Source organism: Cupressus sempervirens, chromosome 3 (assembly GCF_028749045.1).
Source record: "Cupressus sempervirens isolate cs-2001-9-10 chromosome 3, ASM2874904v1, whole genome shotgun sequence".
Taxonomy (NCBI): domain Eukaryota; kingdom Viridiplantae; phylum Streptophyta; class Pinopsida; order Cupressales; family Cupressaceae; genus Cupressus; species Cupressus sempervirens.
The window spans coordinates 676,310,934-676,330,292 of NC_143120.1; the positions used below are offsets into that span (position 1 = coordinate 676,310,934).

Below are 19,359 nucleotides of genomic sequence, written 5' to 3' on the forward strand. Positions count from 1 at the left end.
AAATTCCAGATTTTAATAACAACTTAGATACTGAGTATTTTCACAAAATACCAACAACCCAGGTGATAAAATATCCCCTATTCTCTAAATCAACAATACCCCGAAAAATTAGAAGTTATAATCCATGAACATATAGGTAAGACGTGCCTTGACACCCTTTGAAATGAAGTCTAGCAGCAGCAAAAGAATTCTCCAACAAACAAATGCAATTGCAAATATGTAAAACGTTGGTCCCAAAGTGCAGATAGAAGATAAGGCCTAGCAGCAAATATAAATGGGTGCTCAACCAACTCCAAATTAACTAGCACCCAACTGCTTCTCAGCAACAGTAATAACAATATAAGAAGACGTCAAATTCCAAATTCCCAACACCACAATATCTCCCGATCACAGTGTATGCAGCAATGGAGGTGAAGAACAATTCTCAGAAAACTAATTCACAATACCTCAGCTGTGAATTACAATGAACTTCTCAAGAGCAAACCCTTATACTTCAGCAAGGGCACAGAAAAATCAAACTTCAAAAATGCCACAAAGACGACAAAGCAAAATAAGATAATCAAATAATCGGATGCTTTAGTCATCAAATGAGCTCATATTTATAATCTCCAAATGGCACAAAGCTTCCCAAATGAACTTCACTCAAGAAGCTTCCAATACACAACATTAAAATATAATAAAATGCCATTATAATCTAATTTATTAATTGCCTTTGGCTCCAACAATGACATTTTCCACCATAACTTAATATTCTGACACGTAAGGTCATTGTTTCTTGTTCCCACGATTTAAAAAATTTTGCCCCGATTCCAACGAGCTATTATACTGAGGTGACCAACAAAAAACATCAACAAAAATAGCAACCTCAGCATATTTAGATGAACAATAATAATTCACCCATCTTGCGAAAACAACTGAAGAAGCATCAGAATTGAAATCTGACAACACCAAAGTGATTGTGATGATGAAAGATGATGAATGAACCTGACAAGGTGAATTACTTTAAATATACGCTCCCTCTAATATTCTTGGAGCTCAAACTAGAAGCCCAAAATAAAAACTGATGCCCTAACTCCTCTAACTCAACTGAGCTCATCAAAACCAACAAATTGAATAGTAAGTCTCTCAAACGGAGCCAAAACACACTATAGGTTGTTGGAAAGCCTATAACCACACAACTGAGACCCTCAAATCCCACTGTCATCTCACAAAGGTCGCAATGGTGAACTCACCTGGCCAACTGCAAGACCGTGCTAAAAATGGGGACATTACACTCAATACCTTACTCATCATAGTCTCATCAGATATGATGCCTCCAACTCTTCTAATTGCATTCACAATCTCCTTGATTCCGCCACAATACTGTGCAATAGTTTCACCTTCTTTCATTCTCATGGCATCAAATTTGCCTCTCAAACTTTCAACTTTAGCTCTCAACACATTTTTGTCTCCTCCATGGATTTGTGCCAACTTGTCCCACATTTGCTTTGCAGTAGTACATTCCTTCACATCATCAAATAAAGCACAACTCAGAGAAAATGTTAGATTATCATCCTTTGATTATGCTCCTACTTCTCCTTCATTTGTTCAACAGTCATGGGTCTAAGAACTTTAAAGTATTTATTTTTCAGATACTACAATGCAAAATCTTCAACTCTAGGTAGATGTAATGCTGAGAAGTTCTCCTTATTCAACTTAAGTATCTCTCTCTTGTACATCTTGATCTTTAGCTTAAGTCCTTTAAACTTTCCTTACAAGCACCACATGTTCTGATACCAATTGTTAGAAAGTTTAGAATAATTGACAGGGGGGTGAATCAGTTATCCTCAGGTCCAGATGTATCAATTCAACTTTTACTAACTTCAAACAATTCAAACAATCTCATTAAACCACTCGGTCCATATAGCAACTCATCAACAATTCAACATTTTGTTCATTGCTTAACTCTATGTTCAGTATATGCTAACCAATAGTAAATAAATAACAAGAAATAACAAGAATCTATGTTCACACATATATGACACCAGGATTTAACGTGGAAACCCGATTTGGGAAAAACCACCAAGTGACATGCTACCACTTTTCACTCTTCTGAAGTGAGCTCGGTTAAGAGCCAACCCTATTAAAGGCTACAAAACACACTGTTAGGTGTGACCCTATTAAAGGATTTAATCACTCTACTAGGAGTCGCATAGTTAGAGGACTTTGGATCATTCCATTAGAATGTCACCTTGATAAAAAGATTTACAAAATGATTGTTAGCTCAACCTTGATTAATGGATTTTGACTGCCACAATGGTTAGAAAGTAACAACAGGTTTGATCTATAAAACACAATTCACTTTGTAAATTCAAATCTCCATTTGGCTCATTTGTTGGTTCATTGACTAGACTTCATTAACATCTACATCACTGATCTGCTTGGCATTCCTTCGAGCAATCACACTTCACCAATCTCTTCACTTCTCCTCTACTACTCTGTTCATCATAGGTTCCCCTTAAAATCGCCAATCAACAACGAACACACCTTCAAAAACATCTTTTATGCCTCCTTAAACAGATAATTTTGATCTTTTGTCGCTTCAACATCATCATAGATCTTAGGGTTAGGTTAAATCCAACAAATCTATCCATCATTTTTGGCTACTCCTTTCTTCATACTTCTAAAAACTTCTCCTTAAATCCTTGCCTTTGATTACATAACAAACTCATTTTGTGCATTAAATATGCCAGCTCATCAATCCTTATCATCCACACATTTTGATTAATCCAAAAATTCAACTATGTCAACCTCAAACTTGATTCTTTCACAAACTGTAACTGTGCTAACACTCAGTCATCACTATGTTCTTTTGCTCTGTCGTCACTATGTAGCTCAATCTCTATTGTTCTATCGTGCTCAACTTCCACTTGCTCACTTGGTCTTCACTACGCTTGGTCGCTACTATATTTTGCTTCTTCAACTTGCTCGGCAATAATGTAATGTCCCCTTTTTTGGACGTTTCCTTACTCGTTCCGTATTTGATGGATTTTGATAATAATCTATATATCATATCCCTTAATGATAAAATCCTCTATGTATATATAGTTTTCAATTCTAGGAGTCACGTCTTTTAATTAGTTCATCAATATTATTTATATATTTTCTAAATAATCAATAATAGAATTACCATTATATTTTAATTATATAATTTTATTCAATATAGATTAAAAGTGTTTTATAATCGTAGTTTATGTATATTGAATAATAGCTATATTTTATAGGGTATATGTTATCATTAAATATGTTATATAATATTGTATGTTAAACATATTCAAATATATGTTGTTATAAATATAATACCATATTGTATTATTGTTTTTTATTAATTCTTGTATCATTAATATATATTATATTGATTAGTCTATTAATCAATTTATTATAATTATCATTAGTTATTAATATCATATATATTCAAATGTGAATATATTATAATCTTCTTTGGTTTCATAATGTAATTATAATATTTATTATTATCTATTCATTATTATTCTTAATTATTATCATTGTATAATATGTTATTCAAATATTCATATATCCTTAAATTTGGGCTCATGACAAATAACTATCACTTGGTTAATACTGTTTGCTTGGCTAACTCTTAAGTTCCTCAATCTTTTGTTCAGCTCCTTCATTGACCGACCACTATTCACTAGGCTTTGCTTGTGTATAAATCAATACTTCTATACTCCATATGATGATTGAACAATACACCATCTTGTCAAAGACTAACTGATCAAGTGCCCATTGTAATTCCAATATACTTGCTCCTCTTCACTCAACAAGTCCACTAGTTTATCTAGTTACCTCTCTTTTCAAATCTTCTTCATCAATCAACTAATATGGCACTCTACATTGTTAGTAAATGTCTCTCTAGTAGGTTTAACATCAATAACAACATAAGAATTATTCTTATTGTAGTTTCCAACAGTTAGTTCATAGAAAATACTATAATCTATGATAATGTATATAGTTGTATATTGCAAGTATATACCTATAACAAAGAAAGAAATTCTCATCAGATTGAGTCTGAAAATAGACTATTTTATTCTCTCTCTCTAATCCTCAATTCCTTAACATGTACACATTTGAACTCATATGTGAGATTACCAACCCTAATATATACAATAATGATTAATATGATTGAAGGACATAAATCAGGATTTATTTTGTTGAAAGGCATTACAATTGGCAAGAAATGAAAATTCCTTTACTATTTTGATTTACCTACAATCCAAGAAAGAAATTGAACTCAGCAAGAAGACATCTTGAATTTCTTTTGCATCGCTTCTACAAATTGTTTGCATAAGTCATCTCTTCCTCCAAAAAAATGTCATAAACATAAATCACAACTATTATGATTTGATGTGAATAAATTCTATGATACGAATTATTGTTAGTTGATCCTTTCTGAAATAATTGTCCATTCAAATACTTATCCAATTTGTCATCTTGATTTAGGTCTTGCAATCATGTCAAACAATATTATATATATACATTAGGGTTGTCACGCATATGAATAGAAATGTGTACAATCAATATTATACATTAGATAACCCAAGTCACATCTGTATCCAATCACAATAGGTTTTGAATGCCTAACTCTTCATATTCTTTTTCTCTGGCTATTTACTTGCCCTTTTTTAAATAAATGAAAATCCCTTGACTATTTTCATTTACCTACAAGCCAAGAAAGAAATTCAACTCACTAATCATAGACATCTTAAATTTCTTATGCATCTCCTCTGCAAATTTTATGCACAAGTCATCTTTTCCTCCAATTATAAACATAAACCACAACAATTATGATTTGATCTGACTAAATTCTGTAGTTTGAAATACTGTTAACTGATCCTCGTTGAAATACTTACCCAATCCGCCACACCTCCAGGTGCAGATTGCTTGAGGGCAAGCAATCTCTGGATAGTCCTGTAATGTTCCCTTTTGGGGGCATTAGTAGATTAGTAGTCAATTAAATAATCAAATTTAAGTTGTCAGATTATATCAAATTTAAAGATGACTTAATATAATTATTTAATAAGTATTAAAATGACTTAACAAGTCAATATTACAAAGGACAAATAAAGAAGCCAAAGAAAATGAATATGGAGGGACAGGCACCCAAGACCTATTGTGATTGGATACTAAAAATTGAATATACATGTGACCTAACTTATCTAATGTATTATGATGATTGTCCACATTTGTACTCATTTGTGTGATTACTAACCCTAATATATACAATATTGTCTAATATGATTGCAGGACCTAAATTAGAATTTATTTTGTTGAAAGGCATAAAAGTGGTCTTTTTACCACCTTGGCCCCAAGCCGCAGGCACATTGGCCATCCATCATGAGGTGGTCTACCTAGTGTCTTTGCCCTCCTTATTCACGTTTTTCCTTCTTTGCTCTTTTATTACTCCAATTTCTCCAACAATCAACCATCATAGAGGTTGGAAAACAAACCACAATATGGTGCCCAAAAATTTTCCTATCTATGCCCAAGAATGGACCTTTAACCTCTTGGCCCCAAGAGGCAGACACATTTAAACATCCATCATGGGGTGGTCTACTTAGATGGTGATCTCATATCTGTCCCCTTTCTTGCACTTTCTTCTCTTCTACACATGATTGCTTGCCAGTTATAGATAGATTAACGATTTAGAATATTATCACTATTTCATAGCACTAAACTTTTAGAATATGTAAGTATTCCAGGTTATATATTTTCAATTGCTGTTGCAAATTTAGACAGATCTGACTTGATGCTGTTTCCTTCTTTGTATTCTAATTGCTGCTCTTTTGGATGAGTGCTTATGCTGATGGGACTGATGGCTTTCTTCAATCAAACTCTCCCCTTAAATATTTTTGTCTTATTGCTTAAGGGTTTTTTTAGGTGGCCAACCTCTCTTCAAGAGCAGGATCTCTTACCAACTCTAAATGTCCCATTAGCTAATCTTAATTGTTGTTAAGCATATTTCATTTTTGGGTTAAGGGATTTAGAGTAATCACAATTGATTCAAAAATAGAATCTCTGTTTTACCTATTATTGATCTTCATAACCTCTGTCCTCCAAGAAATTACTTCTGCTTCATCAATTGCTGTCTGATTGCTGCCTAATCATGCTGGTTTAACGTATTGTTTTGTACAAAATTGTTAAGTCATATACCTAAGATGATTTTCTTTATTATTGGCATCTTGCTGATTGTGTCAGGAGTGTATTATTAAATTAATTTTCCTGATTGCTGGGCCAGTATATATATACACATATATGTATGTATGTATATACATAATATACATACATATATGTATGTATATACATATATATACATACATACATATATAAATATATATGGTGCTTAGGTACAGGGGTATGACAATCCTCCCTGGAAAAGTCAGACTCTACTGAAAAAGTCACATTCTACTTTTGCTTGTAATCTCGTATAGGCAGACTCACCTTTGGATTGAGAACTGAAATTAGGTTGAAAGTAGAAAATAGTATATGGAACCAACATTTGGATTATTAAAAAGGTAGGTTTTAGATGTAAAAAATGTTTTGGTTTTGGACATTTGTCTGCTTCATCCAGGAAGAATAAGGAAATCTTTTGGAAATGGGTTTTATGGAATAATGTGGAGAAACAGATAATGGAGAAGGATTCTCAAATTATTCATACTTTTCCCTCTTCCAATAAAAATCATGGAAGAGGTATCTAAGGTTTCTGTGGGTGTTTTGTAAGAGAAGGCAAAATTCCACAAGGCTGAGCAGTCTAACTAGCAGAACAAGTTTTCTCTCAAAAATCTTCTCCTATTGAAGGTACCAAAAGTAACATTCTTTTGGCAGAATCAAAAGAATATACCTCCTAATGCTCCAACTACAAAATTGGCAGTTCCTCAAAAAGAAAATAAGGTGGTTCTTACAGCGCAAAAGTTTTGAGAGAGATCTATGTATTAGAAATCTCGAAAGAGTGATATGGTGAGTTATGAGGATTTGCCCAAGGGAGAGTGGGGCTATGAATATAGAAATCTAGATTCTCTTCAAATCTCAGTGGTTAGAATTCTATGATTATGGGTTTGCTTACTTCATATGTGTGACAATTTGTGTGCATATCTGTTTTTTTTCCTTGGTACATTGAAATTAAAATTATAAATCTATGAACCTGTGCAAATACAAGCAAAAAAATATTGTTTTATCCCTTGTTCCTACATCAAAGCTTTGTAACCATTCATGAAACACTTGCCAACTAAATTAATCCTCTATAATCGTATGACAAGATATTAATACAATAATCAAAATGGATGTAAGGTCAAACCCAGAGAACATTTCTATAATACATTAATCAATTGATGCAGATGAAACGCTTTCATTTTGACAACTGGAATTTAATCTTTGGACCATAGTACTTTATTGCATATTGCAAACTCAGATCTATTGTCTTATGACTCAAATGATATTAAATGTGACAAATTTAAAGCTACTCTAAGTATTCAAATCAAATGATAAAAATCTTCTTTATTCTTGTCATACCAATTACCTATGAATCATTAGAAAGATACACGTTCCTTTGGAAATCGTCTCTCAATCGCCCCTATTCGTTTTGGAGGCCAGACAATATGAGTGGCCCTACCAATCATTAGCCCTAGTGGAATCTGCCAAAAAAGAACATAAAGAAGTGCATTTAGAAAAATGCTAAATAAGATCATAATTCTCAATTTGGAGGGAATGAATGATGAAGCATTTATCATCAAGAATTGAGCATTGAGAAATATTAACATACAGCTTACCGGGCCAAATAATCTTGAGTCAAGACTGGGAGCTTCATTGTCACCTTCAACCCAGCAATGACCCTTGGGAATTTTCACGATGTCACATGTTCCAGGTATACTTACCCAGTCACCTTGCAGGGCTATCAGTCGCTTTACAAATCGCTCATTACGATCATATGGAGATCTGACATTCACTAATGTTTCATTAATTTCAAAGTGATTTTTTCGTGCATGTCATAAATAGAGCGTCCAGAACTGTACAAAAAAATCAATTGCATGATAATTTTCCTACTAAACAATTGTCATTTGCAAAAGACATAAAATACTGGTTTTCAACTTGTGTAAAAATGCCACCTGAATATAACAACATCACCATGAGAAAATTTGTATTTTTCCAGACAAAACTTCTCCAACAAAACAAAGTCTCCTTTCAATGATCCAAATAGATTCCTAGAACCAGGACTCAATGTAGGTTGCATGGAAGCACCCTCAATTGCAGCAAAACTTGCATATCTGTCTGATATTGCTAGACCAATTATTAGACCAGACAACGACTGCTTTGACACCATCCATAGCAAATCCCATGCTCCCATGTTACCTAGTGGCAAATTGTATCATAACTGCAGTCTCAAAGACCTCAAATCTGCACACCATAGGTCAATTTCAGGAGTATATAGCATAATCATTTTCAACAAGCTAAGCTCATTTATTAACTTTTTAAATTTGTAATTCCTAAACCACCCCAAACTGCAAATTCAATGAAAAATATACTTCTTTGACTCAAAGTAACTTAAAATTTTCTTCAAAAAAGTAGATAGCACACAAGCATGTCAAAGATTTGCATTTTGCATTCAATATGAATATGTCTTCTACCTGTACACGAATAAGGCAATAAGTATTTTTGAAATTCAAATTTGTTAGAAAAACGGATTCAATCAAGTTAAGGAGGCACCAATTCTCAAAAAGTTTAGGATCTGGGAATGCATTTATACAATTATAGATATCTTAAACACTTCTATATAAAAGACCTTGAAAAGCTAATATAATAATCTTAGTTAACATTTTAAATTCATGTTCAAGTACACTGCTACTGCAAAAAAGATTTATGAATTATACACATGCATGCAGTGCGTCAATGTCAATTTGTCAAACTTAAATGTTGTGATAAAAATTAATTGTTGAGTATTAAAATAATTAAATCAGCAAGCAATGTCATATAGTCTTCATAAATATCAGAATCATCATAATAGACTCACAAAGACTGCCACTAACTCTCACACAAAGAACATGTTGACTGTTTGCCTCCTCAAAAAATGAAGAATGTTAGAAGGGAAAAGAATTTAAGTAAACCTGCTTTGGCTCTACATCCTACAACTTCATTGCCCTTCCTTGTAGTGCTTTTCGTTGTGCAAACGTAGGCACAAGTCGGAATGCACATTCACTAACTCCTCGAACTTGGTAAGCGAATGATGTATGTACTCTAATCCTGTTCATTTGAACATGAACCAACAACCTATTGGCTATTACAGCAACAATGTGGAGATGGTCGCTGTGTAGGGATTGGGATGGGGTTGAAGGTTTGTTGTTGTTGACCTCTTTCAGGTTAGATGGCTATTTGTTGTTCTCTCCTTGCAGCTGTGTTTCTTCCCCTATCCTTCTATTTAGGTGGAGACTTTAGTTGTGCTCTCCTGCTTAGAAGGGAATTGGTCATAGCCTATGCTCCATGGAGTTTCTGGGACGGGGACGTTTTAGGGGACAGGAACATGTTTCCGGTACGGGCACGGGTCGAAGCCAAAATTTTGGGAACGGAACCTCAAGGGATGGCTATAAAATATAGGGGATTTTAAATTTTTATATATGGGGTATTAGACTTTAGAGATATATTTCAAATATGCATATCATAACATTGATAAACCATTCACCATATTATACATGGAAATTGAAAACTATAAAATCAAAATGAGAATATGATATAATAATATATCCGAATATGGTGTATAATTAGCAAAAAGGCGGACGGCCAAAAGGGGTACCTGCGTCCTCGTTTCGTACCTGATACGGGTACGAGGGTAAAACCCCAAGAAATGCGTCCCCGTGGAGTACAGGTCATAGCCTCTTCCTTTGCTTTCTTGGCTGATGGATTCCATCCCTTCCAGTCCTTTGGAGGTTGACTCCTACCTTTTTATGGTGGATAGGTGCTTGCTCTTTGCAATCTAAAATGTCCCCATTTTTAGCAGGTTCCTGTAGTTGGCCAGGTTAGTTCACCATTGCAACCCTCGTGAGCTGGCAATAGGATTTGAGGGTCTCAATTATTTGGTTATAGGCTTTCCAGGAGCCTATGGTGTGTTTTGGCTCCATTTGAGGCACTTACTACTTATAGTACGTCAAACTGTTCATTCCGATGAGCTCAGTTGAGTTAGAGGATTTGGGTGATGCTCTCAGTTTTTATTTTGGGCTTCCGATTTGGGCTCCAAGAATCTTGAAGGGAGCGTCTATTTATAGTAAGTCACCTTGTCAAGTTCATTCATCATCTTTCATCATCAGGATCACTTGGGTGTTGTAAGATTTCGATTCTGATGCTTCTTCAATTGTTTTCGCAAGACAGGTGAATTATTATTATTATTCATCTAAATACGCTGAGGTTGCTATGATTGTTAGTGTTGTTTGCTGGTCACCTCGCTATCATAGCTCATTGGAACCGAGATGAAAAGTTTTAAATGGGAACAAGAAACAGTGGCCTTGCATGTCAAAATTTTAAGTTATGGTGGACGAAGTCATTTTCTAGAGCCAAAAGCAATTAATAAATTATATTAATGACACTTTAATATATTCTAATGTTGTGTAGAGTAAGCTTTTTAAGTGGAGTTCTTTTGGGAAACCGGTGCCATTTGGAGATTATAAATATCAGGACATTTGATGAGAAAAGCATCTGATTATTTGATTATCTTATTTTACTCTTGTTGTCTTTGTGACATTTCTAACTCTGAAGGTTGTGCCCTTGCTGAAGTATAAGGGTTTTGGATCTACAACTGAAGTATTGTAGATTTTATTCTGAGAATCCACAACTGAGGTATTGTGGACTTTTGAGTTTTATTATCGTCTCCTCTTTCTGTATTAACTGTGGCTGAGGAGCATTTATACAATTGAATATTCTAATTTCTCTGTTGTTGGACGAGGGTTTAGTCTACATATTGGAGATTGGTAATTTTGGATATCCCAGTTTGTTCGATTTGCATCAGAATTAGTGTGTTGGATTTACAACTTGAATGCCAAGGGTTCTTGTATTTGGCATGATTTCTATATCAGTTTTGGGCAGCAGTTGTAAGGGTAGACTATGAACGCCAGATTTAGATTGGACCAGGTGGCTTTCAATTTGACTTTGCAATTACATTCTATGGCAAAGACCAAGTTTTTAATTTGTAAAATTCAGTTTATATTACATAGTTTGAAATTAAACAAGCTGGCTTCAAATTCTGATTTATACCAATCAGCCAACAATTAAATTCCCTTTTCATTATATTGCTATATGGTTTGTTGATGAATGAATTTAAAGGCTGGTGTGAATCATTTCAGAATTGTTTATTGGCGTTTGGTATTTATTTATTCAAAACTTATAAGGCCAAAATTAAATAAATTTTTGATCAGTTTGTTGTACATCCTAATATTGTGTTTGAAAATTTAAGACATCATATATTCCGTGGTAATTGGGCTACTTGCCAAGTTTTTGACAAAATGTCAAACCATTGAAATGTGAAAGAAATTGATGCTTGATTTAGCTATAACCAAACCAAGGTTATTACACAATTTGTGGTGCCTTCTAAAACCCAAAATGGTGTGTTCTCACCCTCTAGCTCTGTGGAAATTGATTACTCTGCTCCTCTTCTCTTCTTGTTTGCTTCCTATTGAGGTGGAAGTTCCTATTAAGGTGGAGGCTCAGCCTATTGAGGTGGTTTGTAGTCGGCAAAGAAGGTTTCAATGGCAAGTTTTAACAGCCATGACATAACCCAACGTTAAGTTTTCTGAGATTATCCTGCAATTCACTTCCTCGAGGAAGATTCTCTTGGTGTTGGGTACCAGGATTGGTCCAAATGTTGTGGTAGAGGGAACCCTTGAATACTCATTTTGTGCTTTGTTATTTCTTTACAAACTGTGATCTTGGTGATATCCATAGTTCCAAGAATTGCGGCAATTCACGCAATTCGGCAATTCAATTCAAGCCAAACATTTTTTTGTGAATCGGTGAATCGAATCAGTGATAACAGGTTTATGAAATAAGTTACTAAATTTCAAGGGTTTTTTTAATTTGTCGATTCATGGCAAATTCGATTCCGATTCATGGTCGATTCACAATTCGATTCGGCCTTGCTAATTTTGATAGGATTCTGATTCTCATTACTTTGGTGATATCTATCTGCTCGGCTCTTGGAGGGTTTTGTTGGTTTGGGTTCCTATCAAAACCCCTTGTTGGTTATGGGTTCCTTGTTTCAACCCATGTTTGTTCTGTCCTTGACCAAATGGATGCTAACAATTTTCGAGAGCCCACTTTGGTGGTTGGTCATTATTTCTGGTTAAGGTTGGTGGTAGGTTTTGGGACTTTCCTATCCCTTGATGGAGTCCACATCTTTTCTTTCCAAATGATTTGGCAAGCTCTCATGGTTTGTAGTGATCGTTCTGGGAGCCATGTCAAAACTCAAACTAATGGTTTGGGGAGCCTCAAAACCCCAAAGATCTCTATTCTGCAGAGATTAGTTCTACAATGTAAGGCTTTGGCCGTTTTTGCTGGTTTTTTAATGACAATTGGTGCTTAGCTTGTCTTCTTTTTCTAGGCTACAGATTATTTGTTGGATTTGAGCTGCTAGACTGTTAATGTTGTCTCTGTGGCATCATCTCGTCTTAGTAGGGCTCTAGATCCCCTTTAAATTCTACTTGTTAAGGGTTTTGGGTCCCCTCAAAACAATCTTTTACCTTAATCAAAAACAACCTATAACGATAAAATAATAGAAATATTATTTTAGATTTGTAGATGATATTTCAAACTTGAAAAATAAGATTTCAAAGTTATATTATTTCACTTCTCTTCAACAGCTCCAATTTGGAAAATGATCTAAACATCTGGTTGGTAATAACATTTGCATATCATCAGCCTCCACATATACATGTTTGGTCCAATCACTTTTATCACAGGTAACAAAAAATGAGAAATGTGATTATGCAATAGAAATGACAAAAGTAAAAGTGTGACAAAAGGAAGATGATGAAAGAAAGATATTCTCACGACAAAAGGAAGTTGACGAATATGATGAGTTGCTCCTATGCTTCTACAAAAGCTGCAAACAAGGAAACAAGGAGAAGTGTTGGGGCTGTTCAGAGACTTGCTTTAGTCAAGCCTCTACTTTGGTGTTTCCACCTCTACAACAATTGGTTAAACAAACAATTGGTGATATATAACTGAAAGATTATGGAACAATGAAAACAATAATAAAGATGACAAGATCATTAGACTATGATATGCAAAACAAAATGAAATGCAATGAAGTGAGTAACTCCCCTTTGAAGCCTCAAAGTCAAAGCTCAATGGAGTGAAGGCAACATGATGATGGTGGTGAAGCCAATATGTTGTGAAGATCAAGAATGTTGTCTACAAGCTGTCCCAATACAATAGTGAACTCTAGAAGGTTACAAAATGTTGTAGAAGGAAGCCAACATGTTTATGAGAGAATTAGGGAGCCTCCAAAAGGACAAGATAAAGTTCAAATCTCATCTTATAAGCTAGCTGGATGATTCTCGACGTCGTTGGGTAGTCATAAGAGGCATTACATTGCAAGAGAGGCAATTGTAACATCTCAACAGCTCACTACATGTCTATAGATTTGCATGAGTGCACATCGTACAAACATCTCCACAATGTACACGTTTTATGCCAACCCGGTTGCATGGTCAAGAATCTTAGTAAAAAGGAGTACAAACATCTCCACAATGTACATGTTTTATGCCAACCCGGCTGCATGGTCAAGAATCTCAGTAAAAAGGACAAGGAAACGAAAGGAGGTGAAGGCTTACATGGAATTCTATTAGTAGGAGCATCACTTAATGGTAAATTACACTAGTTGCATTTTACTACACTAAAGTGAGAAAGGCTATATGTTGTAATAAACAAACTTGGTCGACTTTGCTAGGGATGTTTAGTTTATTTCTTTGGTAACACTTAATGAGACATTCTAGAAAACATGATTTACCTTGCTAGCTTTGTCATTTGGTTAAGACTTATCCTCAACATGGAAGGGAATTAACAATTGTATCTTAGATACTCAAGCTTCTAATTACTATATTTTACACACATAATTGTGTACTCTAAGTCATTGAGGCTTCTTACAAGAAATCATGGCTAGAGAAAAATCTTGAAACCTTACTTTAGCGCCACTATAATTCTCAACCCCTCTATGAGCTTCACTGCTTATGAGCCGAAATGAAAAATCTGAGATACACGGTATCAAAAAAAATAAAGAAAAAAACAAATAAGAAAATGAAGTCAAACGGAAATAACAAGATATTTGACTTCAAAATTTTGTGAATCTCTATCTGGTTGGAAATTGAGTAATATTTGTGACAATTACAGCAATAACCTCATCATGATTGTGTATGCTTGGCTCGTAATAGAGCAATGTTCATGAGAATTTCAGCAATAACCTCATCGAGGTTATATAAGCCTAGCCGGCATCAAGGCAATATCTAGGATGCTTTTGGAGTAAGACAACTCATTTAGCTCGTCATGATGGATTCTGGGAGTTCCAAAGGTCTTGTCAAATGGGATAAACACATTTGCACACACTTGGGTAATTAAACATGAGGTCTCTTGATCCAATCTGTGTAATTTCTTCCCTTTTGATGATATTCTTAGTTTCTCAATGAGGTTGGAAGGAATTAATCAAAAAACTTAAGTTTAGAATTGGTTTATTCCTCAGTGGAGTCGCCAAATGTTGTGACATTTTCACACACTGCATCATTGCACATGGGGTCCCCTTCTTTTGCCCTGCTAATTTAGTTGTTTTCTTGGGCTAGTTTTAGTCTAGCAACAATTTGACAGCTCTAATTGAGATGATGATGATGAGCATTCATGAAAATGAAGTAATTTGGAAATATGAGAAATCATAATCATTCAAAACAAATGGATAGTTTCAAAAGAGTTGATCAAAGTTAGAAGGACAATGATGAGTATCAAGAGATATCTTTCATCTTTGTTGAACTGTGATTATGCTTTAGAACAAAAAAGTCTAGGAAAAGAAAGGAAAGTGTAAATCGAATCCTTATGGGGTTTCTGGGTCAATTTGCAAAGTGATGAAGTGAGCAATGAAAAAAGAAATTCCTTACAAAACTTCAAGCTTTGAAATAAAAATCCTTCGAAGAATTAAGAATTCTAGAGATGAAATGTGAAAATTCTTATAAAACTCCAAATCCTTAACAAAGATAGGAAGTTCAAAGAGCAATAGTGGAAAATCTTTGGCAACAAAGAGTTTCCTCTGACGAAGGTTTTGAGATCCTTATGAAAATAAGCATTTTGCTAGCATGAGGAGGAGATGTAGTGCGTCTCCCATTTGATTTTTGTAAGTCATCCTGATGGATGCAATCTTAATGATCTTGCTTGGTGAGTGATCATTAGTGGGGCCATGAGTGTTCTACATCCTTGAGGTGTTTGGATTTATGTTAACTGTATCAGTTTCTTTGATTATGCTTATGGTTGATTTATGAGATTATGATGTGTTAGATGGTTCGTTGAGGTTTGTGCCAGTGGTTACCATGATTGATATGGTATCATGTGTTGTTCCGTGATTACCTTGAGATGTATGTAGAGATTGCATTGTGTACTACTATCTTGCTACGCTGGACTAGGTCCTGGTAACAGTGGTTAGTCATGTGTTTGACCATTTTCACTTGTGTTTTGAATGCCTTTTTAATGTTGTTTAAAACAATCATTATTAAATGCTTATATTTTTAGAAATGGATTGTCCATGTTGGATTCATTGGTTACGCATTGCGGATATTTACCTTGTTATATTTTGATCCGAAAGATACTTGTTACTTATGTTATGTTTTACATTTGAGATGACCTGAGGGTCAAATGTTATACTTTGATTTAGTATCATAGATGTTAAAATACTATGTTGTTTAGTTTATCATATTTGCATGATGATGTCATTTTGAGATGATAGTATGTTTTGTGATGATATCTAGTTATCCAGTATTTGGACATATCTCTGATCAGGTTTATGTGGTATATTTAATGCTATGGTTATTTACTTCATTCTTGATTCTTTATGATTTATGTGAAAGTGAGTGATGTAAATGAATTATTTCAATGTAATTGAATAAATGGTTAAATTGGGTATTTAATGCATTTATTGCTTCAGCTATGTTATTATATGCAATTGCACTTGATCATGTGTTTTAGTGTGAGGATTTATATCCCTGGCGGTGGCACATGGAGTTAGTGATTCAACTATTCATATTTACCAATGTCGTCCCTGTATGGCTGACGTATCTTATTTAAATGTTTAAATTAAACCTTCCAATGATTTGATAAATCCAGACTCATTTGCATTATGTGATTAGACTACTAAACATATCTGTGCATTTAGAGTTTCACCTTGTCACGAAATTGTTAAGGATTCTGTGGCTTTGGTTTCTGGGTTTGCAGGCTTTATTTTGATTAATTTTAATTTCTAGCAACTTTGCCATAGATGAATTCCAATTACTTGGAATAGCCTGTTTTCGTTTGGGTTGATTCGAGGTTTAACTAGGTTGCCTGGTTATTTTCCCTAATTGATTATTCACTCGAAAAGTGAATAAGTATACAAAAAGGAATTTAATTCCTCGCTTCTTACTTTTGAATTAGAAAGTTTGAGAGTAAAACCCAAAATTCTCTTCATGAGGATTTACTATTTTGTTTGTTGTGGGAGCTACGAGCGTGGAATTGTCGCGAAATCAGTCTTGTTGGATCAGCTCAGGGAGACCTTGGATTGCTGCGATTTTTGGCTCTTCTGCGGGATTTTTATTTTATGGTTCAGATTCTCGTTTTGTCCTTTTGATTGAGAGGTAGGGCTCTCCCGTTTTATTGTTTCGGCTTAATTTCTACTTCTATTTTTGGTAGTCGTTTGTTAGGAAGCTAAGAACTAGTGTTCCCCTCCATTTCTATATGCTAGCTCTACCCAGTTGGGCGGTATGAACATTTCCTTATTTTCAGGGATGAGGGATTGGGGTTTTGCACCATTATGCTGGCAATTTTTGCATATGGACTCCAAACCCAGATTTTATTGGATTTTCAAGGCTTTTGTGCCCTAGGACCAAATGAGTTTAAATTTCAAAGTTTTTTAGTTTTTGGGATTTTCACCTCGATTTGCATGTTGCCTAGTTTTCTCAAATTTTCTTGGCATGATGTTGGTCGTGGACTTGGATTATCTGTAGGATGTCAGTCAGACCATTGTTGCACTTTTATATTGCATTGGGATGTGTGTCACATCCATACTCCTAACTTTTTGTTTGGTTGAGTCATGTTTTTATCTCGTATTATTGTTTTTTTTGGACTCTTGTTATTATTTCATGGACACTAGGATTTGTATAGAATCCATACTCCCAGATTGAGGCCGGTTGAGTGAGTTCATGATGTTTGGTTTTGTTGCATCATTGGGATTTGTGTAGAATCCATACTCCCAGATTGAGGCCAATTGAATGAGTTCATGATGTATGGTTTTTTTGTTTATTGGGATTTGTGTAGAATCTGTCCTCCCAAGTTTATTTTTGGTTGAGTGATATTTTGCTTGTGTTCTCATCCAGTCCTTATGATCTTCATGATGGTGGTGTTCCACACACGAGTACGTACACATACATTGTCGGGTGACTTATGAGGCCCGATCTCCCGCTTGTACTTCAGTGGAGTTATGATCATTTGGGGTTGGGTTGGGAATATGCATGCCTATGGGCACTCATCGTTGGATGAGCATGGGTAGCGTAGGGTAGCACATGGAGGGTCTTCTATCTCACAGCCTAGTGACCATTCCCAAGGTTGGTAGAGGAAGTTTAAGTGATAACCAAATAAAAATATTGGGTGGTAATAAATTTAAGATAATTAAAAAGTGGGAATTGTGCGCCTTCAGTTGGGGAGTGTTGCTGCCCGGATTGTGCGCCTTCTATTGGGGAGTGTTGTTGCCAATACTAGCTTGGGTTTTTCGATGCCAAGCGACTCTCCATGATGTCAACCCTTACATGGTAGCCCATTGAGTGTCTAACCAGGACCTATAGTTTATGCATTGTCTTTCATCTTGGTTTCAATCATCATTACTGTCTAGCGTGAGTGTTAGCCATGGATGTTTGTTTTATGTGTGTTTGTTGTTGGATCATTATCTCCATTACCACGACTCCATCAACACAGCGGAAGTGGACCTATGGGTTTCACGTGGTTGGGAGGCGTAGCTACCTATACCACTGCTGGGGACCAGTGTACAGAGACAATCTATTATCCCAATACGACCATTGCGGGATGTTTTCACTTGGTACTTCAAGATTTGGAGTATGGTTCCTTGTGATTTATGCTTTCATTAGAATGCTTGTATATCATGTTGAGATGATGTTAATATTGATGCATTTCCTTATTATGATGTTTAGCACATGATGTTATGATGTTATCTGCTTAGTTGGAGCATCTATTGCTGTTGGTTTAGCATGTTAGATTTCTTGTTCTCATGATGTTATTACGCTTTAGTAGTGACGTCCTTATACGACAGCTATGACTATCTAGTTGGCAGTTTGGGATGATACGCACGGGGGATGGGTAGGGCCTTGAGGTCTTATGATGCTATTACGGTTGGAGGAATTGTGCACTTAGTTTGTTATTTCAATACATTGTGATGTTGCTTTATGTCCTTTTTCTTTTCACTGCTATGTTTAGATGGTTAGATTCAGTTTCCGTCTTTCGGTTGTTATGATTCGAGTGGCTATGCCTCGATTGTGGATCCGGTACTCCCCGGTGTGAAGGAATCATCTTTTCTAGCTTTTTATTCATTGTTTTTCTACTGTGTTGTTGTGGTTCCTCACGTGAGATTGTACTTTCTCGCGTGAGATTGTGGAAGTTTCGCGCAGGGCCTTGCATTTCCTCGCGTGGCTCCTGGCACTTCCTCGTGCGAACCTCAACACCAATGCAGTGCTTTTGACTGTTGATCCCGACATTTCCTTGCATGAGATGATGTTTCCTCGTGTGGCATGTACTTTCTGGCACGAAGAGGTACTTCCTCGTGCGAAACTATCAGTTGTTATTCTCTCATGCAAAAAACAAGGGGTTATCTCTGCAGTTTTTTGGAGAGCACAATTTGGACTTTTGAGTACCCTTTAGGAATGCTAGTGGTTTCATGCTTCGACTAAATGGAGATTTTGGGTTCTATTGTCGTCTTGGGTTTTCGTTGTCGATTTGGTCGTGTCAATTAGGTAGTGGCATTTGGAGATTTGTTAGTTGTTGGGATTGTTGGTTAAGTCTTGCTTTGCAATCTTTGTTATCACTATATGATGT

At 35.3% G+C, this 19,359-nt stretch overlaps 1 protein-coding gene across 11 annotated transcripts in view; it reads right to left on the reverse strand.

The window, feature by feature from the left end:
* Positions 1 to 19,359, reverse strand: part of LOC149568534 (Peptidase S24/S26A/S26B/S26C family protein) — a 110,233-nt gene that overhangs the window by 43,771 nt on the left and 47,103 nt on the right. For 9 of the 11 annotated variants that reach the window (XR_016362575.1, XR_016362574.1, XM_089821430.1 and 6 more), the window contains 3 exons: positions 8,160 to 8,448; positions 7,824 to 7,989; positions 7,574 to 7,688 (listed from right to left, as the gene is read on the reverse strand). Coding sequence is in view for 9 of the 11 variants with exons in the window: in XM_089821430.1 (XP_089677556.1) it covers positions 7,584 to 7,688; positions 7,824 to 7,989; positions 8,160 to 8,398 (510 nt within the window). In the remaining 2 variants the exon portion in view is untranslated. Of the gene's footprint in view, positions 1 to 4,809; positions 4,981 to 7,573; positions 7,689 to 7,823; positions 7,990 to 8,159; positions 8,449 to 19,359 lie in introns of those variants that run through there. The other 2 variants (XM_089821432.1, XM_089821431.1) reach the window with 2 other exon arrangements.